The sequence below is a fragment of the Hippopotamus amphibius genome, chromosome 11 (assembly GCF_030028045.1).
Source record: "Hippopotamus amphibius kiboko isolate mHipAmp2 chromosome 11, mHipAmp2.hap2, whole genome shotgun sequence".
Taxonomy (NCBI): domain Eukaryota; kingdom Metazoa; phylum Chordata; class Mammalia; order Artiodactyla; family Hippopotamidae; genus Hippopotamus; species Hippopotamus amphibius.
Genome location: NC_080196.1, coordinates 97,035,806 through 97,060,245, shown reverse-complemented (window position 1 = coordinate 97,060,245; position 24,440 = coordinate 97,035,806). Strand labels below are relative to the sequence as shown.

The 24,440-nt window shown below is 34.1% G+C and overlaps 1 protein-coding gene across 7 annotated transcripts in view; it reads left to right on the top strand.

Annotated features, from left to right (window-relative positions):
* Positions 1-23,035, top strand: part of TXNL1 (thioredoxin like 1) — a 34,371-nt gene extending 11,336 nt beyond the window's left edge. Inside the window, exons 2-9 of one of the 7 annotated variants that reach the window (XR_009047970.1) lie at positions 2,822-2,918; positions 4,908-5,081; positions 10,318-10,440; positions 12,114-12,183; positions 14,077-14,249; positions 16,651-16,755; positions 21,773-21,896; positions 22,805-23,035. Coding sequence is in view for 5 of the 7 variants with exons in the window: in XM_057698850.1 (XP_057554833.1) it covers positions 2,822-2,918; positions 4,908-5,081; positions 10,318-10,440; positions 12,114-12,183; positions 14,077-14,249; positions 16,651-16,755; positions 22,805-22,885 (823 nt within the window). In the remaining 2 variants the exon portion in view is untranslated. The other 6 variants (XR_009047969.1, XM_057698853.1, XM_057698850.1 and 3 more) reach the window with 6 other exon arrangements.
* Positions 23,036-24,440: the final 1,405 nt, after the last annotated feature.

Sequence of the window (24,440 nt, the reverse complement as noted above, 5' to 3'; positions counted from 1 at the left end):
GTTTTACCTTTCACATTTAGATCTGTAATCCATCTGGAATTGGTTTTTGTGTACAGTGTGAGTTTAGGGGTAAAGATTCATTTTTTCCCCCCATGTGGATATCGATATTGACTCAACACTTTATTGAAAAGACCATTCTTTCCCCACTGTACTGTTGTGTCAACCTTTTCATAAGTTTGGTTATTATGTATGGGATGGGTCTATTTTTGGACCCTTTTCTTTTAAAATGGATGAATTTGTTTATCCTTTATACTCAAAGTTTTTGGTAGTCATTAATATCTAATAATATAATTTCTTCAGCTTTGAACGCCACAATGCTTGGACTATCCTTGATATTTACCTATAGATTTTATTTCATTTTACTTTATTTTTAATTAATTTATTGGCTGTGTTGGGTCTTCATTGCTGTGCACTGGCTTTCTCTAGTTGGGACAAGTGGGGGCTACTCTTCGTTGCGATACACAGGCTTCTTATTGCGGTGACTTCTCTTTTTTTTTTTTAATTTTAATTTTATTTATATATTTATTGTTTTTTGGGGGGGTACACCAAATTCAATCATCTGTTTTTATACACATATCCCTGTATTCCCTCCCTCCCTCGACTCCCCCCCCCACCCTCCCTCGAGTCCCTCCCACCCTCCCCATCCCAGTCCTCTAAGGCATCTTCCATCCTCGCATTGAACTCCCTTTGTTATACAACAACTTCCCACTGGCTATCTATTTTACAGTTGGTAGTGTGTATATGTCTATGCTACTCTCTCACTTCGTCTCGGCTTCCCCTTCACCCCCCGCCCCCTCCCAAACCTCGAGTTCTCCAGTCCATTCTCTGTATCTGCTTTCTTGTTCTTGTCGCTGAGTTCATCAGTACCATTTTTAGATTCCGTATATGTGAGTTAGCATACAATATTTGTCTTTCTCTTTCTGACTTACTTCACTCTGTATGACAGACTCTAGGTCTATCCACCTCATAACATACAGCTCCATCTCATCCCTTTTTATAGCTGAGTAATATTCCATTGTATATATATGCCACATCTTCTTTATCCATTCGTTTGTTGATGGGCATTTAGGTTGCTTCCATGTCCTGGCTATTGTAAATAGTGCTGCAGTAAACATTATGGTACATGTTTCTTTTGGGATTGTGGTTTTCTTTGGGTATATGCCCAGGAGTGGGATTACTGGATCATATGGTAGTTCTATTTGTAGTTTTTTAAGGAACCTCCAAATTGTTTTCCATAGTGGCTGTACCAGCTTACATTCCCACCAACAGTGCAGGAGAGTTCCCTTTTCTCCACACCCTCTCCAACATTTGTTGTTTCCAGATTTTGTGATGATGGCCATTCTGATCGGTGTGAGGTGGTACCTCGTTGTGGCTTTGACTTGCATTTCTCTGATGGTTAGTGATGTTGAGCATCTTTTCATGTGTTCGTTGGCCATCTGTATGGCCATCTTCTTTGGAGAAATGTCTATTTAGGTCTTCCACCCATTTGTGGATTGGGTTATTTGCTTTTTTGCTATTAAGCTGCATGAGCTGCTTGTATATTTTGGAGGTTAATCCTTTGTCCGTTGTTTCATAGGCAACTATTTTTTCCCACTCTGAGGGTTGCCTTCTAGTCTTGTTTATGGTTTCTTTCTCTGTGCAAAAGCTTTTAAGTTTCATGAGGTCCCATTTGTTTATTCTTGATTTGATTTCCATGATTCTAGGAGGTGGGTCCAAAAGGATCTTGCTTTGATGTATGTCATAGAGTGTTCTGCCTATGTTTTCCTCTAGGAGTTTGATAGTGTCTGGCCTTACATGTAGGTCTTTAATCCATTTGGAATTTATTTTTGTGTGTGGTATTAGGAAGTGCGGTGACTTCTCTTGCTGTGGAGCACGGGCTCTAGGCGCGTGGGCTTCAGTAGTTGTGGCTCATGGGCTCTAGAGCTCAGGCTCAGTAGTTGTGGCTCCCGGGCTTAGTTGCTCTGTGGCCTGTGAGATCTTCCCAGAGCAGGGATTGAACCTATGTCCTCTGCATTGGCAGGTGAATTCTTAACTACTGTACCACCAGGGAAGTCCTCCCTGTAGATTTTAGAATTTAAACTTGTTATTTTCTCCAAGGAAACCTGCTGGAATTTTATATTGATTTAAAGATCAAATTGGGACTTCCCTGGTGACCCAGTGATTAAGAATCTGCCTGCTAACGCAGGAGATACAGGTTTGATCCCTGGTCCGGGAAGATCCCACATGCCGCGCAGCAACTAAGCGCATGTGCCACAACTGCTTAGCCTGTGCTCTAGAGCCCCTGAGCCACAACTACTGAGGCCCGAGCACCTAGAGCCTGTGCTCCACAATAAGAGAAGCCACTGCTCTGAGAAGCCAGAGCACCACAATGAAGAGTAGCCCCCACTTGCTGCAGCTAGAGAAAGCCTGAGTGCAGCAACAAAAACCCAACGCAGCCAAGAAATAAATTAATAAATAATAAATAGATTTATTAAAAAAATAAAGATCAAATTGAGACTTGATATCTTAACATTATTGTTTTCCAATTCATAAGTATAGTATATTCCTCCATTTATTTAGATCTTTAATTTGTTTCAGTGAGAAGAAAGCTGGAAGATAACACTATTAGACTTAAAGACAGTATAAATCAGTAGTCATTAAGACTGTGGTACTGATGCAAGTGTATCTGTTGATAATAGTACAGTACAAAAGGTGAGGAAGTCTAAAGACAGGATGATCAGGATTTTTTAAATTTTATATTTTAATTGACAAGATCTTTACAGTATAAGTTAGTACAGTCTTTGTTGGTATTTTACCAAGCATCTCTTAACCTTTCTCACAGGTGTGGACCGTGTTTAAGGATTGCCCCAGCATTCAGTTCTATGAGTAATAAGTATCCACAAGCAGTTTTCTTGGAAGTAGATGTACATCAGTGTCAGGTAAGGCAAAAGACTCCTTAAACAATTGTTTTTTATTTACAAATTGGCTTGAATTCAACATTTATATCATCCTTTGTTTATCTCTTTATGCACTAAGTACTTATCTTTTTGAAGGTAGAATAATATTATGTTGACAAGGCTATTACAGATGTTGTTATGCCTGGGAAATCCAATATTAATTGGGAAGGGAAATCCAATATTAATTGCTTCTGGGTTTGCTAATATTAATATTTTTCTGATATAAAACTACGGTGTGTTGTTAAACTTAATAGATCACTTGGCACTTATGTGTTTTACATTTCTTTTTTTTTTTGCAAATGTAAAATTATATCTTCTACTACTGACACTTTGATTGACTAGAAAGCTGTGGTAAAGAATTCTTGGTTACAGTTTGTTTTGAATTGATCAGTTTATAACCTTAGCTCCAAAGGTGCATACTCAGCAGAACGTTCAGAATGTTGGTTGCTAGTGCTTGAGCCACAGTGTTGTTAGGTGGATTGCTCTGGTTACTGAGTTGGCGTGGCTGTGTGACAGTTCTGTATTTACATATGTAGAAGTATGGAGGAGTTCTTAGGGAAAAAATTTTTTTGAAGGCTTCTTCCAACACTAAAAATGTAGTCTTTTGACTAAGTAACACCTTTGTAACTTTTTTTTTCCTTCCCAATGAAGCTTTTGCCTTTGATACATTTCTGGGTTGAAAAAAAAAGCCTTAGAATGTTATAATAGCTTGTAGATAAGTATTTGGGGATTTGGTGCAAACTCTATGTTACACGTTTATTGTTTGGTACTTATTTCATATACTACTGGACAGCAGCACTGGCCTTATTTTAAGTATTCACTGCCTCTAATCTGGAAGTGCTGTCTTCTGGAGCTATAGTGTATGGTAACCACACGTGGTTGGGTACTGAGCACTTGAAATATGGCAAGTCCAAATTGAGATGTGCTGTGAGTGTAAAATACGCATAGGATTTTGAAGGCTTAGTATGAAAGAAAAAATGTAAAATATGCCATGAACTTTTTATACTGCATATATGTTGAAGTACATATTTGGATTTACTAAAATAAATTATTAAAATGGATTTCACTTGTTTCTCTTTACTTTTTTACTGTGGATACTGGAAAATTTAAGATTACAGGTATAGCTCATATTTGTATCTTGTATTATATTTCTTTTGGACAGCACTGTTCCAAAAGGTCAGTTTTTTTTTTTTTTTAAACTCATAAGGCTTAGAGAAGACATCTCTGTAAACTTTACGCTTTTTTTTTTGAAAACAAAACAAAACAAAACCAAACCCAAATAGTGGTACCTCTTTCTAGTGTTTGAATATGCAAGGTGACATATTTATTTTACTATTTTCTTTACACTTCTCATGAAGAGTTTAATGTATTTAATGAATCAGTGGTCAAGAATTAATTTTCATTCGGTAGCTAGTTTTATAATATTGTGGAGTTAGAGCAGAATTTAGAAGGATACCTGTTGCAGTGTCTTTGATGGAACACCAGAAGTCATTTCTTTAAGAGTAGAACTAGATGAGGATTGCATTGCAAAGGGTGTTACCTCCTTTACACGGACAGATGGGCTACTGTCTTTTCAGGTGTGTGCTTTTTCCTAGCAGCAGTGGTTTGTGTTGACATATCTCAATACCCTTCTGGGTTTCTCCATTTGAGAAACAGTCTGTACTTATGAGAGAAGTGTCTGCTATTGTAAAGTGCAATTTCTGTATTGGAAGCCGATTATCCTACTGGATGAATCATTTAACACTAAAATATAAAAATGCAGGGCTGTTCATCATTGTGGACCTAAGGGTAATATAGTTGTGCCCTTAAAACTAGGCCTGCTTTTTCTTAAGTAACAATTAGGAATAAGTTATTTTACATGTTTTTAGTTCATGCTTATGATATTTAACTTGCATAGAGATGTAGAGTGAATAATCAGAGTGGTTTAAGAATAGTTTTAATTCGTAATGCTATCTAACTTGACAATTCTAGGGAACAGCTGCCACCAACAATATATCAGCAACACCTACATTTCTGTTTTTTCGAAACAAAGTGAGAATTGATCAGTATCAAGGAGCAGATGCTGTGGGACTAGAGGAAAAAATCAAGCAGCACTTAGAAAATGACCCTGGAAGCAATGAGGACACAGATATTCCAAAAGGCTATGTATGTAGACTTAAAAGTGAAATCATTATATATCTTGCATTTGTCATTATTTGGTTGAAATGAAATTGACTGTTTTCATGTTTTGTCTTTTGCTAGTTAAGAATACTCTCATTAAGAACTTTAAAAGTAAATTTAGAAGCTGACTGTTGGGTTTTGTCTGTGTTGTGTGTATTATAACCTTAAGCCCCCATCATAAACTATTTTTCCAGAGTTTCTCCTCCTAATTTTTCTTTGCCACTTGTTTTTAAATCTGCTTTCTGAAATATTTTAATTGCCATTTTTAAACATTTGTGTTTTAGTTTTTTCTCCCCAAAAGTGAAGAAATTTGCATTGGAAAATTTTTCCACTTTTTGACAGTTGTGTAAAATCACATGTAAATTTTAGTGTGTGACCATTACATACCGAACTCTGCCAGTTTGTAAAGTTTTCTCTCTTTTTAAATGTGTCCCTTCTTCCCTTGCATTCTATTTAAAAGTCCTAGTTATTGATTTTGTTTTAGAACCAAATGTGACTTTAGTATTGGATATGTTTTTCAGAGTTTTAAGAGTCATTATTTTAAATAACTTGAAGACTTAAGAACTTCAAAGTTTTTGAAAACTACATAATATGAATAGTTATAATTTGTACCTGTCATATGAAAGCTATTCAGGAAGGAAGTAAAATTCAGAAGTAGCACTTCATGGTAGCTGACTTGTGTATGCAAATTGGTAAATCCTGCATACCAAAAAATATAAAGTTATTGTATTGGCAATTTAAAAATGAATTAAAAAATAAGTGTTACCTCAAGTTAAAGCTAATATATGAAAGAAAGCACATGTACTAAGTGCATTAAAACAGGTCTGCCGTGGGGCTACCAGTCTTTCTGTAAGGCCCTTAAATACAGGTTGAATGAGGAGAATCTGTAGTCGGGTAAATATGAGAGATTCTTTTTGTGTGGGTGGTGATGGGGTTTGTGTCTTCAAAAAGTGTCTTTAACGTGGTAGCAGCATTAATTACTTTAAGGAAGTTTAATAATTAATATTTATTTAAAATAGAACTGTTATATGATAATTTGAAATGGTAATATTCAGTTAGAAAGTATGAACATGTGTAAGTCAGGGTTGTGACAACTTTTGAAAAATTTTGGAAATCATTTGACTTGTAAACTGTTGTGTTTACTTCTTAATATTTTTTTCCTTTATTACTAAGGGTTTTCGCATGAAAAAGTCTTATGGGTACAACAGTCTTGATGTTTAGCTACAGGGATACTTCTTTACATCAGCTAAGTGTGATATCAGGGTATTGGTTTCAGGTAGGAAATAATCACGGGAAAATGAAGTTTTAAGAAATAAAACAAATTTAATTGCATCCAGATGTTATGAATACAATGTGAAAAGCGTGTAAAAATATTTTCATTTTTTTCCATCAGGTGTCAGTCAAGACTTCAAGAGTTTTGAACTATAGGTCTTATAGGATTATTAAATATTTAAAACTGGTAGTGTGTTCCCAAAAATGTCATTGTTTTCACAACACAAATGAAAACTGAATGAAAACTTGTATCTTAAAGTAAAACCTGTATCTTTAAAGATTTAAATATAAACATTGCAAAAATGCATTGACAATTTTAAAATAAAATTTGGGGTCTCTTAGAATAAAGACTTTCTATCATTAGGTTTTAACTAAAAGGCTATATAATTATTGATTTCACACATCCTGTAGTTTTGAAACTCCTGATTCGACTGGAGCCAGAGTGACAGAAATGTGTATCTCTTGTATGGGGGTTTGAGATATTACAAAAGAAATAGGGTATGATACTGAAAAGGTTAAGAATCAAAAAGATTCTTATTCAGAAGTAAGACCATTTTTGTAAACATAATGACTTTCAGTTTTTAATATGTTTATTGAAGTTGGAGAAATTTTAAACATTATATTTTTTCTCTCCCATATTTTCTAAGAGTACCTAGAATGTCTCCAAATAGCATGAGGGGGGCTATCAGTATCAAGTCTTCCTCTCCAGAAGTTTGCATACCAGAGTCTCTGGAATTGAACTTCAATTTGCATGTGTTGTAAATCTTGAGGCTTGTTAGTCTATTTCAGTATTCCAACCTCTGAACTGTAGGTTTTGGTCTATAAATTGTCACATTCATCAGAATAAATCAAACATTAAATACCCCTAATTTATGTGGTAAGTAGGACACATCTTTCTGTAACCAAAAACTTGAAGCGTGGAAGGTCTTTTCTAACTTCCTGTGTATCTCATGTTGGATTCCACCCATCCCCCCAAAAAAGGTGAAGTCTGTTCAAACAAACTAGTTGACAGAGTAGTACTACAGACACTCATACCATTCACGTATGTTTATAAGTTGTTAATATTTTGCTGTTTTTGTTCTATCTCTATATGTATTTATCTACTTTTACTTTTTGCAGCATTATTTACAAAGTAAGTTATAGATGTCGTGATGGTTCATCTGTAAAAATTTCAGTATGTAGTTCCTAAGAACGAGGACATTCTCTTACATAGCCATATAGCATTATCACTTACAAGAAATTTAACGTTGATACAATGCCTATCCCCAATGTACAGCCTGTATTCAAGTTTCCTTAATATATCTCAAAAATATACTTTATAGCTGTTTTTCCCGAACCTTGGATCAAAGCAAGGGTCATGCATTACATTTAAGTTGTCAGTGTCTTTTTGTGGTGTTTTGTTTTTGTTTTTGTTTTAATAAGGCTTTGCCACACTGCATGTGGGATCCTAGTTCCCCAACTGGTGATCAAACCCATGCCGCCTATGTTAGAAGCGTGGAGTCCTAACCACGGGACTGTCAGGGAAGTCCATGACTGCCTTTTTTTTTTTTCCATGACTGCCTCTTTTGAAAGTTTAAACCTGCACCAGTCTAGGATAATAGCCACTAGGCACACGTGGCATTTTTTTTGTGACATGGGCAACTGAGGAACTGAATTTTTAATTTTTCCTATTTTTAATTAATTTTAAATTTACATATGGGGCTAATGGCTATCTCATACAGTGCAGGTCTGGACCATCTGTCTTGTATACTGTCCCACAATCTGGATTTTTCTGATTGTTTTCTCATGATTTTTTCCTCATTATTGGCAAGTTGATTGCATAAATAGTGATATTTATTTCCAATTGCATATTTTCAGAATATGTCAGTTTGCAATTATGTCAAATATATAATATTATGCCAGTTTGTCCCAGGCAGTGTTGTATAACAGAGCACTTTAATGCAACTGTTCTAATTTGATACTTGTTTTGTGTGCCCCACAATAAATTAAAAAACAATTGAAAATTATTTACCTATTTAGTTTATTTTCATCGTTAAGGTATTGGAAGTATGACTGCAATGTTGTCTTCAAGCCTGGGGTCTTGATCCTGCATATGGTATGGAAGAGGCATTTCGGTAGGATGGTAGATGAACATTTGAAAGATTTTGTCACATTTTCAAGGCAAATGTTCATGAAGTTGAGAATAATTCTACAGTAGTAGAACTTTGCTGTGTAGTGCTCCTTTTCTTCCTACCTCCCTTTTTGAATTGGCTACAATATATTACCCTGAGTAATATATTTAACATCTAATGCAATGTAACATTTAATATAATAGAAAAGAATATTTTGGCTTTGAAAACATTTACGCTAGTCTATGAATCATTAAGGGTCTGTTCTAATGGATTATTACCATATTGATAATTTTTTGAAATGAAAAAAAATTTTCTTTAGTCTTTCAGAACTATATACACATGTATTAGTATGTGTATTAGTAGTAATGACTTATAGAATGGTGAACATGCAAGTGATAATTTATACCAAGAATAGTAATCTTTTTATTTATTTATTTTTATATTAATTAATTACTTGGTAAGCGTTGAAAACAGTTTTTGTTTAGTAGATGAAATAGATACTTTTCTAGAAAAATGGTTTATCAAAATCAACTCCACTAGAAGCAGAACTCCTAAATAGACTAATCACCACTGAGGAAATAGAGAAAATAGTAAAAGAGCTCTTCCATAAATACCAAGATGACTTCATAGGAAAATTCTACCACATCTCTAAAGATCCGGTGGTCTGGTGTTAACTGCAACTACTTAAGACCATATAAAAAGCGAGAAAGCTTACAAATTTCTTTTTGAAGTAAGTATGCCATCGATCCCAGAATCTGACAAAGTTTGCGACACAAAAGAAAGCTACCAGCCAGTTCCAGTTAGGAATATTGATGTACAAATCTTAGATAAAATATTGGTAAACAAAATCCAGCAATCTAGAGGAGAAAAATCATAATCTCCTAATATGCGGAAAAAGCATTTTACAGAATGCAGTATCCATTTATTCCTCAAGGATTCAATAAAATTTTAACGAAAGTGTTGGGAGTATTAGACAACACATACAGAGGAAAATGTTAAATGACACCACAAAATCCAGAATATAAGAAATCTATAGGCTAAATGTCTAAAATTTACTTGAAAATAATAAGTCTAAAATTTACTTGAAAATAATTGGGAGAAAGGTTGGGACTGGTTACAAGGTAAAGGTGAAACAAGAGTGGCCATGAGTTGATGATGATTGTAGTTGGGAGGTGGGTACCTGAGGTTCACTGTATTAGCTATTTATGTATGTTTGAAATTTTCCTTAATAATAATTTCTTAATTAGTTATTTGCTATTCATCTTAAATCTAAACTCTTCATGGATATAGGTGTAAAGAGTGCATGATCGCTAGAAGAGGGAGGCAGGCTTTCTTTGGATATGTTGTAGATATTTTAGTTTGCATATTTTCCACTGCAAAACACTTATTAAAAAAAAGAATAAGTCAACATTTAATAATCTTTGTGTTAAAGGCTTGGTTTTGGATATTTATTAAGTGGACTCAGCCTAAATTTGTCTTTAATTATTAGTGGTAGATGTCAGTCAGAAGTTAAAATGAAAGGGTTATTATAAAAGTTTTAGTGATTATTTTAAATGAGATAGAAGTTTTCTTTAAAGCTGCTTAATCAAGAGAGAATCACTCCAATGTATAATAAAAAATTAAAAAAAAAAGAATCACATACGAGGATGTATTGTACAACACGGAATAAAGTCAATATTTTATAGTAACTATAAATGGAATATAACCTTTAAAAATTGTTAATCACTGTACAGTACACCGGCAACATATAACATTGTGCAATAATAAAAAAAAAATCACATACTTATATTTCTAAGATTTTTATACCAAATCCAAAAGTCTTGGTTTAATTTTTTCAGATGGATTTAATGCCTTTTATTAACAAAGCTGGCTGTGAATGTCTTAATGAAAGTGACGAGCATGGATTTGACAACTGTTTACGAAAAGACATGACCTTCTTGGAATCTGATTGTGATGAACAGGTAACTGAATGCCTAAGGCTTGTAGGGATTATCAGCCTGCTCATGTTTCTTATTCATGTTTTTGTCTCATGATTTCATGTCTCTCCTTTCCAGATGATCACTTCTTTCTTCCTTTTCATAACTTCAGCCCTGTCTTTTGACCCTGTAGACCCGCCCCCTTTCTTTGTTCTTCTATGCCAGCTGTGCTACAGAGAATCACGAAACTCTTGGATTGGCCTGAAGGCTGGGGTGATCCTTTACTATTCTTAACTCCTTTTGTTCATTCTTGACCTGGCTTCTACCCACCTAAATGAGTTTGTCCCTGAGAAATAGAGACTATTTAGATGAGTACTGCCTATGTGTCTAAGTCCTCACTCCCAGATATAAACCTGTTATATTTCCCTATACTTCTCTGCATTGTTGTCACAGAGGAAGTAGTGTAGTGTAGTACTGCCTTGATCACGCCATCTCTGTCTTCATCCTGACTTACTTTTCTTGCCTCTGCTTTGTCCCTATTCCAGTTCATCTTTTACATGTTCACAAAAATTATTTCTCTAACATATAAACCTGATCATGCTTCTCTTTCTTAAAAGAGTTAAATGATTCTTCAGTGATTTCAGGAAGAAGGTATCATATTCTTGCTGACTTATTTGCTTCTTTGTAGCTTTCTGCTCTCATATCCTCTTCACCTGTGGTTAAAATCCCTAAGCATGTCATGCTTATTTTCCGACACATGATTACAGGTCAAGTATAAGGAGTACTTACATAACCAAAGGGAATAATCTAAGTATTTTCTTAAGCAAATAGACCACAGTGATTTGAAATTGTAAATCCAAATCCCATCTTTCTTTGCTCCAGCCATGCTTACTTTGCTCCAGTAAGCTACCTTACTATATAGCTTTGAGAATATTATTCACATTGTGCTCCTTGTAAATGGTGCCCGGAACATAATGTGATGCATATCAGAAGGGCTGGCTACAGCTTCCCTGAAATCTTCCTGCCAAGGAAATCTTCCTCCAGGGTAGAAGCATAGATACCTACATCAGACAGAATTTTAGCTGGAAAGAAGACTGAGTGAATGAATCAGAGATAGGCATTTCGGCAGAGTTTTATATTCCAGTTCCCTTACATGGCTTTCCAGATTCAGTTACTCAAATTCAGGATGGAGGTTTGAAGGTTACCATTAGAGCTGTGAGTCCTGCTCTCTTGAGTTTTGGGTCAGATAGAGTCCATTTGAGGTCTAGTCTCTCCACGTACCCTGTGTGCATTGTCTCCAGATTGTCAAGTGACGTGGGTGGGTGCTTCCACAAATAAATTGTTTTGGGAAATGTTAAGCTTAATATGCTAAAATGTATAGTTTAAGTTTTATTTTAATTTGGGGATTTTGTTTGATTTTTTTTGGAAAGCAGATTGCTTGCCAGTTTTTAGGTCACAAGACCTTAGGTTCTTACATATAATTTTAGTTAATTCTATTAAATATTATTGTTATTCTTTTATGCAAATGGTAGATTATTGTATTTCTCAAATGTCAACCTAATCAAGTTACTTTCAACTTGATATTCTGTATTATATTGGGTTTTGTTAGATGAATTAAATTTTTTTCTGCTTCTTAATTATTTTAATTCTCCTTAGCTGTTGCATTATTTAAGGTGTTCAATAGCCCTTTAAAAATGAAGCTATTATTTTCTTCACAGCTGCTTATTACTGTGGCATTCAATCAGCCTGTAAAGCTTTATTCAATGAAATTTCAAGGGCCAGATAATGGTGAGTAATGGGCAGCTTTTCTTTAAACTAATTTTCTGCTCTGTAGACCTGCTAGCACATATTTAAACTTTTCTTTTTCTTTTTTTTTAATTGAGGTATAGTTGATGTACAATATATAAGTTTTAGGTGTACTACATAGTGATTCACAATTTTTAAGTGTTATATTCCATTTACAGTTATTCTAAAATATTGGCTATATTCCCTGTATTTATTGTACAGTATATCCTTGTAGCTTATCTCATACGTAGTAGTTTGTACCTCTTAATCTCCTACCCCTATGTTGCCCCTCGTCCCTCCCTTCCCCTCCCCACTCCTGGTAACCACTAGTTTTTCTTTATCTGTGAGTCTGTTTCTTTTTTGTTATATTCACTACTTTTATTTTTTAGATTCCACATCTAAGTGATACTGTACAGTATTTGTCTTTCTCTGTCTGGCTTATTCCACTTAGCATAATACCCTTCAGGTCCATCCATGTTGCTGCAAATGACAAAATTTCATTCTTTTTAATGGTTGAGTAGTATTCCATTGTATATATATTTACTACATCTTCTTTATCTATTCTGTCGATGGACACTTAGGTTAAAACTTTTTATTAAATAGAGGTAGAGATTTCTTGTTTTGGGTAAGAGTGAAATTGTTCTTGAAGCAAAAGCAGTGGGCAAATAATGTGAGATTATTGGACCAAAAGTAATAAAAAAGAAACTTTTACCTTTTTTCCAACGTTTGTTATTTTAAAATTTAAGTTCCCTCTTAATTTGAAAACGAGGGAGTGCTTTCTTCTAACTAAAAATTCTAGGTTTGAGGTGGCTCCTTTTCAGGATCAGAACTGGGAGAGATTTATTTCACATTCCTCCTATAATAAGTAATAAAACAAAGGCTCTAGGTCTCCCTGTTTGTGCTCTAATTATAGTTTCTTCTTCTGTGTACATACTGTGGTGCTGTAAACATGACTGACTTGTCATTCCTCTTTTCATTAAATCAAGAATTGTCTTTATTTACTCCCCACCCCCTTTTTTCTGTTTCTTGTTGAGGTTTTTTTGTTGGTGGGGGTGGACGTGGGAGGAGGCATGGGGTGGGGAGTGGGGACTAGGATTTATTTTTGTTTTTTTCGTTGATTGGGAGAAACAGTACCCTGTTTGTCAGATAGCGTTCCCTTATCATTTGCTTTTTAAATTTTCATGTATTAATGATTTTTCACTAATAACATTTTCTTAATTACAAAAATACAAACTATTTATTAAGCAGATGTTATAGAAATGAGTAAGCATTGTGACTATTTTAAGATTCCTTAATCAGTCACAAAATACTGGTCTGAAGTTAAAGGGACTAAGACATTCTGTCAATACGATTTTACCACTGAGCGCATCCTAATCCCTAAGATGAAATTTTGCAGTTTGTGTAATTTCCTTCTTGCTAAACGTTGTCACTGATAATGCTTTCCTCCTAAATAACAAAATGTACAAATTGATGGCAAGACCCAGCTCAGTGTTATTTCTTTTATGAAACTTTTTGTCAGCCTGCATGTGCTATCAGACGCCATTGCCACCTTCCCTGTTCCTCCTCACTGGGAGTTGTACATTTATCATTGCATGTCTTTTATAGTTGAGGACAAGAACTCTGTGTATATGTATGTGTTTTAATCTCATATATTCCTAGTACTTAGTATAGTTTTAGCAGGCCAGGAATATACCAGTAAATATCTGTTGAGAGGGGGAGAAAAAGCATGGTTGTGAAAATACTCAGACTTTCTTAAAATTTCTAAAGATAGAGGTAGGGATGTGCATGTGTGTGTATGTCTGTCTGTTTGTATAGTGTGAATGTAATGGTGAAGGGAGCAAGGTATTGGATGTGTGGTGTTAGCATTTAATTTAATTTTATTTTACCATTTTATAGGTCAGGGTCCTAAATACGTAAAAATTTTTATCAATCTACCCCGATCGATGGATTTTGAAGAGGCAGAAAGAAGTGAACCAACTCAAGCTCTGGAACTAACAGAGGATGATATTAAAGAAGATGGTATTGTCCCACTTCGTTATGTTAAGTTTCAGAACGTTAACAGTGTAACGGTACGTAGTATTTCATTCAGATATATTTAACAGGTTGTGGGTGACAGTTCATGCCATCTTTAATATCCTAGCTGATTCCAAGTTATCCTTAAAAGTAGTTGTCTACTTGGTTTGAAATGTGTAAAAATGTCTAATGAGCTAATTAAATTTTCTTCTTTTCAATTCGTTTGTGTGCCCTAAAGAGGAAAGGCAGGTTGAGTTTTTTTTTTAATTAATTAATTAATTTATTCGTTGTGTTGGGTCTTTGCTGTGCGTGGACTTTCTCTAGTTGTGGCGAGCGGGGGGCTACTCTTCGTTGCGGTGCGCCGGCTTCTCATTGCGGTGGCTTCCCTTGTTGCGGAGCATGGGCTCTAGGTGCGAGGGCTTCCGTAGTTGTGGCACGTGGACTCAATAGTTGTGGCTCTTGGGCTCTAGAGTGCAGGCTCAGTAGTTGTGGCACACAGGCTTTGTTGCTCCATGGCATGTGGGATCTTTCCGGCCCAGGGATTGAACCCATGTCCCCTGCACTGGCAGGTGTATTCTTAACTACTGAGTTTTTTAAATATAAGTATGAATATATATATATAGGGCAACTTTTGTTAAAAGTTTATTATAGAACATTTATAGAACTTGAAGATATTTGTGCTTCCTTCATACCTGATGATGAGTGATGATACATTTGTAAAGTCCAATTTGCTTTTCTAGAAGAGTTTTTAATAGTGTAGTGGCCATGATCTCAGTAAAAATGACTTTTTTAAAAGTTAATTTTATGTTATCTTAATTTACATTAAGAAATCACCAGCTTTTTAGCAGTTATTAATTGCTTTTGTTAATTTCAGTATTAAAACCCGGCACATGCTTCTAAACCACCCATTCACCCTAGCCCATTCTTTCAGAGAAGCGGGTAAGAGGTTAGAATAGAATAATAGAATACCTAGGAAAAACAGTAGGAACCAGCACAGAGTCACTTGAAAACAAGGCATGCCAAACTAATGTGATTTTTTTTTGTTAGTGGACTCTCGTTTTTGTAAATTAGAAGAATGCTGTAGCATGTGTTCATTTTGGGAGGTTTCCAGTGGAATTTCACAGAATATCCTTAGTGGTAAGATGAAGGATTATATAAAATTGAGTTTTCAGTAGTTGAAATATTTTATCCAAATGAAATTAAATGGTTATATCAAACTAGAACACTGGTTATGAAATATTTTCTTGACTTTACTCATATTTGTAACAAATTCAATTAATAACACCCGTTGCTTTATTTAGTGATGGGAGGAAGGCATTTATTTATTGGAAAAAGCCCTTTAAACCCAGAGATCCTAATATAATCTCCTCTGTCTTTGAGAATTCTTGAACATAGTTATCTTGTGATAGGCTCACAGTACTTACTGTGTCCTATCAAAATCCAAATTTTAGTTAGTGACTTAAATCCAGATACAGAAAGCATGCCTGTCACTTTTTTTGGTGATAAAATTGAAATCGAAATGACAGTTTTGATCAGAAAGTGTAATCAAAGTAAGTAGACGAGTTTTAAAAGCAGTAAATATAAACTTATGCTTAGATTAAAAAAGCATTGCAAATATATAGATTCCTAGTTTAATAGTTTACTTATTATAGACTTGGAGTTTTTAATTGAATAGCTCAATTTGAGATGAATTTATGGTTTTCCTATAAAAACAAAAACTGATTGTTGAGTGCTGAGAGTGAAAATGTATGTTGGCAAAATCAAGACAGGCAATATTCTCAAGTAGACAGCATCTAGAGTATTATTTTTAAAAATGAAGCAAATTTTATTTTTTAATTTTATTATTTTGTTTTTAGAGCACATTTTAGAAATCCAGTATGTTGAAAAAGGATATGAGTAGTTTCTGTCTCCTAACATGCTGAGGGGAGTTTTTAAATAGAACGTATGTATATAAAGAGGCAAGCTTAAAAAAACATGCAAGGCACAGTATAGTTTTAGGAGCTGATTTCCAGTACTATTTTTTCCTTTTAACATTCTAGGAAATTGAATGAATGAAGGATTATCAGAAACTGCAGAGATTTTCCTCAGTGAAAAATTATGATTTTAGTAAAGCTTCATTAGCACTTTGCCCATTGTAATCATGAATTTCATACTCTCAGCATTCTCTATAAATAATTTAACAATGACCCTTCCACACTGTCACTAAATCATCAAGAACTTGCATGTGTGAGTGTCTTGCTGTGACAGCCCTGGAGAAGGTGAGAATAGCTGGACAAACAGTAGAATTAGTAATGGATAGGAGAACTAGTCTAAATGTAATTTGGATTAATCCTTACGAAGACTGGAAGGTATTATCATTAATAACCTAAGGAAATTGATTGAATTTAAAGCATGTTTATTTAAAAAAACGTGTAATCATTAATGTGAAAATTTTTTTTTGGGTGTATGTGTGTGTAGATATTTGTTCAGTCCAATCAAGGTGAAGAAGAAACAACAAGAATTTCGTATTTTACTTTTATTGGGACTCCAGTCCAGGCAACAAATATGAATGACTTCAAACGAGTAAGTTTGTTTAAATGATATCCAGGAGAAATAGAGATGATAATTTTAAAGAAATAATTCTAAAACAATCAAAATCATATCATGTCATGAAATTTTATAAGGTTAAACAGAACAGTAGTTTCTTGTAATCACATTTTTAGATTTCTTACTAAAAGAAATCTTTAATAAAAATGTCTTACTGATATAGTATCTATTAATGAATGTCATTCAAGTAAGAGGATAAAAATTATTGTTTGGCTATAGAAAGCAATTAGGAATAATGAAAAATAGTAGTAGTAAGTTAAATCATTGTTAGGAAATTTTTAAGAACTTTGCTTGCTTATGTTAAGATTTTGATTATCATTGTTTCTGATGAACACATATTTAAAATGACAAATAATTTTAATCAAAAAGAATGGGCTTAGTTTTATTACACCACGGTGCTTTCAAACCATGTCTTTGTGCTGAAAAAACACATTTCAGCACATAACTATCCAGTGAACAGGAATATGTGTATGTGTGTAGTGGATTCTTTTGTTTTTTGTTTTTGAAGATGTCCTAAGGTTTACAAAAGAATTTAGAAGTTACATGGGACCTTTAGGAATGAGAACATTTTTTCTTTCTTGGAACTACTTCTAATTGGTAACAGTTCCTTAGGATGATTCTTAAAACATATAACCACAGGTCATAAATGTGCCACCAAGAACTTTATCAGTACAAAACCCAGTTGCTGTACATAGATTAAATGTGCAGCACCACAGATGTAGATATTACTGTGTTTCTGATGGCTGCATCTGGTGAGCCATCTAGAACTTGGGGTGATTATCAGAGGGGAAGAGTTTTCCTGGGGCTTCCAATGCCTGGAGGAAGAGGCACATGGCTTAACAGCTTAAACCCCTGTTTGGGGAATTGGAGCCATGGAACACCCTGAAAACTCTTACTCTTGTTGATGGCACTGCAGATCTAGTTTTAATTCAATAACAGAAAAATTCATAAAATTTCATAATGGTGGATGAGCTTATAAAATTGTACGCTGTTTTTACAAAATTGATAACCTTGACAACAGATATTTTAATGTCCTTTCCAACTGCAATCTTTGTATCTCACAGCATAGTTAACTGTTGGGAGCTGTAGTAACAGTTATGTACTAAGATCTGTCATGTCAGATGTTTGACATACGCATAATGACAGGTCAGAAGAAGCAGAGATTAAACATCTACGTTTTTATGATATGAAATATGCTGCACTGGGAAACTGTGTGAGCAACAAAGACATTTTGGCTGCCTGCTTTGCTACTTTGCTTGTTTGAATTAAATGCCATTGGATTTGGCTTTAACCGTACCTTGCATAGTTTGTTTTTAGCTCAGTTCTTTCCTAAGATCGATTCCTCTAAATCTTATTATTTCCTCGTACCATTAATTCAGTTCTGGTTTCTTGCGTCTCACCTCAGCTTATGCTACTGGATTTCCATTTTTCCTCTAGGTAACCCCTACTCTATCTTGTCCATCTTCTTACCAGCCTGCCATTCAGTTACAGTTTTTCTGATGTGCATTAATAATTGTCCGTCTAAGGATGTCTCCACCTCTTTGTTTTTAACATCCCCCCTTACATCCCTTCTAGCCTATTTTCTCTCTTTTGACTATCAAACTACCTTTTTTGGACTGTCTTTAGGATAACAAAGGTATTTTTCTTTTTTTGTTTGAGAGTATTTGTGTTTGTTATGTAATGCTATGTGTCTAGGCATTTTTTTTACCTTATTGAAAATTCTGTAGCACAGTAGTTCTCAAAACTTTTTGGTCCCTTTATACTATTAAATATTTATCTAATATTTACCATTTAAAAAGTTAAAACTGAGAAATTTTTAAAAAATTATTTATTTACAAATAAAATCATTGTTAGTACAAGTAATATTTTTAGCCAATTTTGTGAGAAGAAGAGCATTGTTTTTACACCTTGACAAATTTGTTTACAGTCTAGATTAATAGAATCCTCTCATTCTCATATCTGCTTTGGCATTCAATCAGTTTTGCTATTGTAAGTCATGTAGCCTCTGGAAAACTTCATTGTACATTTGTGAGACAATGAGAGTTAAAGAGGCAAATAACAATTTAGCATTATTATGAAAATAGTTTTGAACTTGAAGTATCCCTGAAAGGGTCTCAGGGACACCCAGCCTGGACCACACTGAGAACTGCTGTGAAAAGAATGTAATACTATAATGGACTCCCGTCTTGGTGTTCTGGACTTCTTAATCCGTTGCTTTTTTTTTTTTTTATCCATTGCTTTTAAGTTTTAATTGATTGAATGGTTTTCTTATATATGTTAATACTACATTTTCTTTCAGTAGTTTCTGAATGAGTTTCGTTCTGCTTGTGTCATTCATTGTCCTCTAGGGTTATTCCTCAAAAGTAAGCTGATATTTTGATTTTTTTCATCTTGTGCTGTCAACAACTTGAATGTAGGAACATTGCAATTAAAAAGCTAGCTTATGTTCAAGTGAAATTGGCCTTGTGTACAGTCACTTATTAAAAACTATCAGTGAGCTTGGTGTTTCTGGTAAGGGAAATAGTAGATGCATGGTACAGTATTTGTTGTCCCTGTGGTACTATGCTAGGTATAGTCATAATGCCTTCCAGTAACGAGTTTATATTGTTAAAGGATAATGCACAAACATTTGGGAAGCTAATCAGAATTAATCAAAGGTTAGTTCAAGGCTCTCTTCCTCTGCAGAGTGTTCTCATCCTTTCCCAGCCCAGTGATATTTCCGTCATCCCAAGAATGGCTGGGAAAATATTAGAATATTTTGTGGAGGAAAAGGGCCTTGAGCTAAACTGTGGGAGTAGAAACGGACAGAGGAAAAGATAGCAGTGGGCCCTCTAGGTAGAATGGAAAACAAGGAACCTTGGGTATGAAAGTGGGAGGTGCAGAGCCTTCATTCAAGGACAGGTCAAGTATGGCACTTCTTTCCCTAGTCTGAATCAGTCTGAATTTTAAAGGAATTGCACATAGTAATTGGAATGTAAAATTTCAGTATAGATTTGGCATGTATTTTATCAGCACAAAGAGGAAAGTTTTGATACCTCTGTGTAGTGAAGAGAGCTGTGTAAAATGATTTTATTGAATGATAAAATAGAATTATGTAGCATTTTCGGTTTACATTTTTTTGTTGTAAGAGTTGTTTCTAGATAATTTTAGTTTTCAGAATGTCATTGATCTCCTTATGTCACTAAGATGACAGAAGCTAAGGTAGTGCTGGTGACTTTTGGATGTGGATAGAAATCTTAGACCACCTTGCATGCTCTTACAGCTTTAGCAGGTTATACTTTTCAGATTTGGGAGACTAGAACATACCTTCCACTTGTCTATTTTTGGCTCATAAGAAGCATGGTGCCCAGGTTATAATATATACTTTGGCTATCTGTTGTTGTAAATGGTTACTTTGTGTTGCAGCATGAAAAAAGCTTGCCATTTTAATTGGAAGTAGATGTTTTCTTTGCTGAAATATGCTCTTTACATGGATTGCTTTATTTTAATACAAAAGTAATATAAATATACAAAACTGAGCAAAAATGAAGGGGCTTCTGCTTCTTAGGGAATGAGGTGCATGTGAAAAGCAGAGCAGATTTTCTATCACTGTAATAAAAGTAGACTTTTCTTAACTGGCCATTCACCATATCAGCTATTTTTGTAACATTTTTGTCTGTTTATTTTTCAGCTTTTTTAATCCAACTCAAATGAACTAAAAACAGAAGATTTTTAAAAATGAAGTAATATAAAGATTGACCTTATCTCACTCTACTCCCCTCATTGCTTCTCTGCTCATCTAGCACCTGTCTGCTCTCACCCTTCCCATGTTCTCACCATTGTTGGGGCAAGATTTCTACAGCTTCTATCATCTGGATCAGCCTTCTTGTTACCTAGATTTCCTCAATCATCTCTTTCTTCAGCTCTCATTCTAGTCATGTTTCTCAGTTGGCCTTTTGTTTTGTTTTGATTTTTGTTCTGGGCTTGCAACTAGATGCTTTAATTTCATTACCATATCAGGTTGCTCACTGAACTTTTTGTTATTTTTTTTTTACTTTCTCCTGTATCATATATAATTTTGTATTACATTTTGAGAAATAATATTGCAGTAAAATTTATTGTTATAAATGTTTTTAGATTTAACTAGTTGGATAATGTTTTAATCTGAGTTAAAGTTTAAATTTTATTTTTTAGGAACCATAGAATCATTTTGGATATCAAATATGAGCAGTTTCATCTTTTATATCAGTACTAGTGTAATATATTGATTAGGCTGAAGTTGAGAGACATGGGTTTTCTTTTCTCATTGGAACTGTAGCTCCAAAATCTTTTTGCTGGTTAATCTTGGCGTGTCCTCTGCTCTGCCAACGCAAGTGAGTTCAAGGCCAGTTGAAAGACTTATGGACTGAATGTTAGGCTGGGTTAAATATTAACATAGAAGATCAATGGACTCTTTACTGAATAAATATTTTGAGACCTAATTTTGATGTACCAAAATTTTTGTTTGAGGTGTAATATATAAAGACTTAAAAATGAATAAAAGAGCTTTACTTTTGGGGTGAGAAACTCCATATTGGAATGCTGAATTTCTTCTTTTTTACAGAGAATACACATTGGCAAGTTGAGAGTTATCAACCTGTGAAACAGTATGCAGATTCATGTCTTCTGCTGTATCACATCTGCTAAAATTTTAATTTTTAATATTAGTTGTTTTTGTTTTCTTTTGCTTAATCTAATAGCTCTGTGTTTTGTGTGTTTCCAAGTGATGTAATGATCAATAATGCTTTCAGTGTTTATCTGCTTAAATTCATTTGCGGTACAAATTGTGCCACCTCTCCTTCTTTCTTAGGAAGGCTCCCCACTGGCTCTTAAAACCTGAATTTCTTACTCTCGTCCACATACTCTTTAATGGGACTATCTTTCATATCTTTTTGGCTTTTGGGACCTTTTAACACGTGGTTTCCTTGGAATAGAGAGGAGTTATTTTAAAGTAATAGATGTGTTTTTCCTCAAGATGGGGAAAACAGCATTTCCAGTGTCACGTGATGAGGAATTGAGTGGACATTTATACTCTTTCGCATGAATGACGTTGACCCCATCAGTTTCTATTTTAGACCAGACTTGTACTGAAGACCTTTGTGAGTTTTACTTGATTCAGACACTACTGTTGGGACCAGAATCAATTTAAAATTACATTTACAAACATACATAGAAATTTTGTTGTATACAGATTTATGTTCAGTAGCTTGCAAGTAGATTTCCTTAGAGGAATTTCTGTCATGAGACTACATTATTATAAACTTTAGGTTTAAAATAAATTGTTTGATTAAAACATAGTTTTAGAACCTTCCCACAGAGGATTTGTTTTCTAGAACTATTGGTAGAAACCAGGTTTATTCTTTACATGTTTATGCTGCCACATTTATAACAAGTAGGGCATTTTTTAAACCCACCAGTAGAGAGTTTTTCTAATTATTGACTGAAACAAGATTTATTCTTTATATTTTTAGTAGTACATTGTAGCAACCAGGATTTTTTAAAAATAGAAACAAGGCAAAATTAGTCATTTTTAATCTGTTTTCATTGCATGTCTCCATATTGCTAGAAAAGTCTAGAAACCTGTCATCTTGGGCATGACATAAGTTTAGCATACTCTTAATTTTACATTATTTTGTGATCGACATTTGATATCTAATTGCCTAAAAGTAGTATGCCAAATATGTTTCACTCATGTAGCATCTTTTTTATTAACTTCTCTAAACTGTCAACCTTGTTTTGAAAAATTGCATTACTTTTTCTTAAAAGTGTGGGAAACCAAAAATAGCCTGCATGTGTTTTATATTTAATTTCTAGAGGCTAAGAGGGGAGGGAGAGTCACAGTTGGCTTCAACAATGAAGATACACTGCATGCCAAAAAAGTGCGAAAGATAAAAATTAATACCAGCTTTTAAAAATGATTACAGTTCATGATATTATTTGGAAAATAACTCATATTTCTAAATCAATGAGAGGTACATATAAAGTTGTTTTTGTTCTTCCTAGGTAGTTGGCAAAAAAGGAGAAAGCCACTAAGGTACAAAAGACACTGGAAGACCATGTTGCAGTCAGATCTACAGCTCCTGGATAATTGCTTGATTCTCGCCAGAGACGTTCAATATTTCGTTCATTGCCATTACCAATAAATCATTGCTTTTGTTCAGATGGTATCACTAGTGTTTCTATTGTAATCTTAATACATGCAATTGTAAATAAAAGTAACTACTTTTGCCAAGCTTAATTTTTGTTGTTCTAAATAAGTATTTTCTCTTTCCATTTATTTGAAAGTTGGCCACCTTCTGATTTTAGTGGAGACTTAAGGGTCTGGTAGCATGTTGATCAAAAGCCGGTTTCTCTAAAGGAGGAGCAGAACTGTTTTAGGGAATTAAGGAGTGTATGTGTGCTCATGTGCACACATGGAGCAAGTGATTTTGGTAAATGTTCACATAGGTACTAACTCATGTTTGTTAAACAGCATTTGGGTATGTGGGCTGTAGAAATTACTCAAAATTATAAACTACCAGAAATAAATAAGTTTAATGAGATTTAACTGTTCTCACCTAAAACTGTTAATCAGTGGGGCCACAGATTTTAAACCCTCTTGGATAAAGTTTTAAAATTTGAGCCTTTTTCTTTACTAACAGAGGTGTGTTGGAATCCGACGGTAGGAAAAAATATAGTACTGTGAATTCATGAAGCAGCAGGAATTGATGTCTTTTAATCAAGTTTTTATTTTAACTACAGAAGATGCAGTATAAATATACAGAGAACATGGTTTAATGTTGAAAATGAATTGGTCACATATGTTTAAAAGGTCTTTCACAAAAAGCTGGCAAGAAGCAGCACTGTTCCTTATTACCTTTTTAAATCTTAAACTGTAATCTAGAAAATATTAGTAAATTTAATTTTTAGATTTTTCTATTTTTAAAATTAAAATTCAATTTTTAAATTTCTCTGAGTATTTTAAAAATTCAGTGATTAAAAAGAGTACGTAAGACAATTTTGATTCAGTTGATAATAAATTCGAGGGCCTTATTTGTCTAGGATTATGGTCAAGATACTGATTTACCTTTGAGATACCAATATTTATTATACATGTTTCTGAAAAAAATTATGCACAACTTTTTGTGGTAAAATAGTCACTTTCTGAAACCCCAGTGTCATTAAATTATGTTTAGTTTCTTTGTATGGGAGCACATTAGCTGGTCTGTGGTAATGTCTATATATTTTATGTATTTCATGGTTATATTGCCTGGGGTCAACTGGAAGCAGAAGGGCAAGAAATAAAATAAAAGTTTATAACACTCCTTAATATAGATCATCTCAGATTAATCACATCTGAAAGTAAGGGTAAGATTAATATCAAAAGTTTTGTTTTACACTTTTGTACACTTAAAAACCTTTTTGGGTAATTGTTAAAGTGCCTCATCTTAAGCATTGCTGACCTCATCCTATTTATACTTGACAGTTTGAAAACCCAGTGAAAATAACTTCATATTTGTAAAGGATTGGGCATCAGATTTATATTGTTTATGTGACTTTTCTGTAATTCAGTTGGTTGCATTATACAAACCATTAATAATTATTCAAATTGTAAGTAGTGAGTAATGAATGTTTTTAGGGAACTGTAACATGTTTCACTGTGG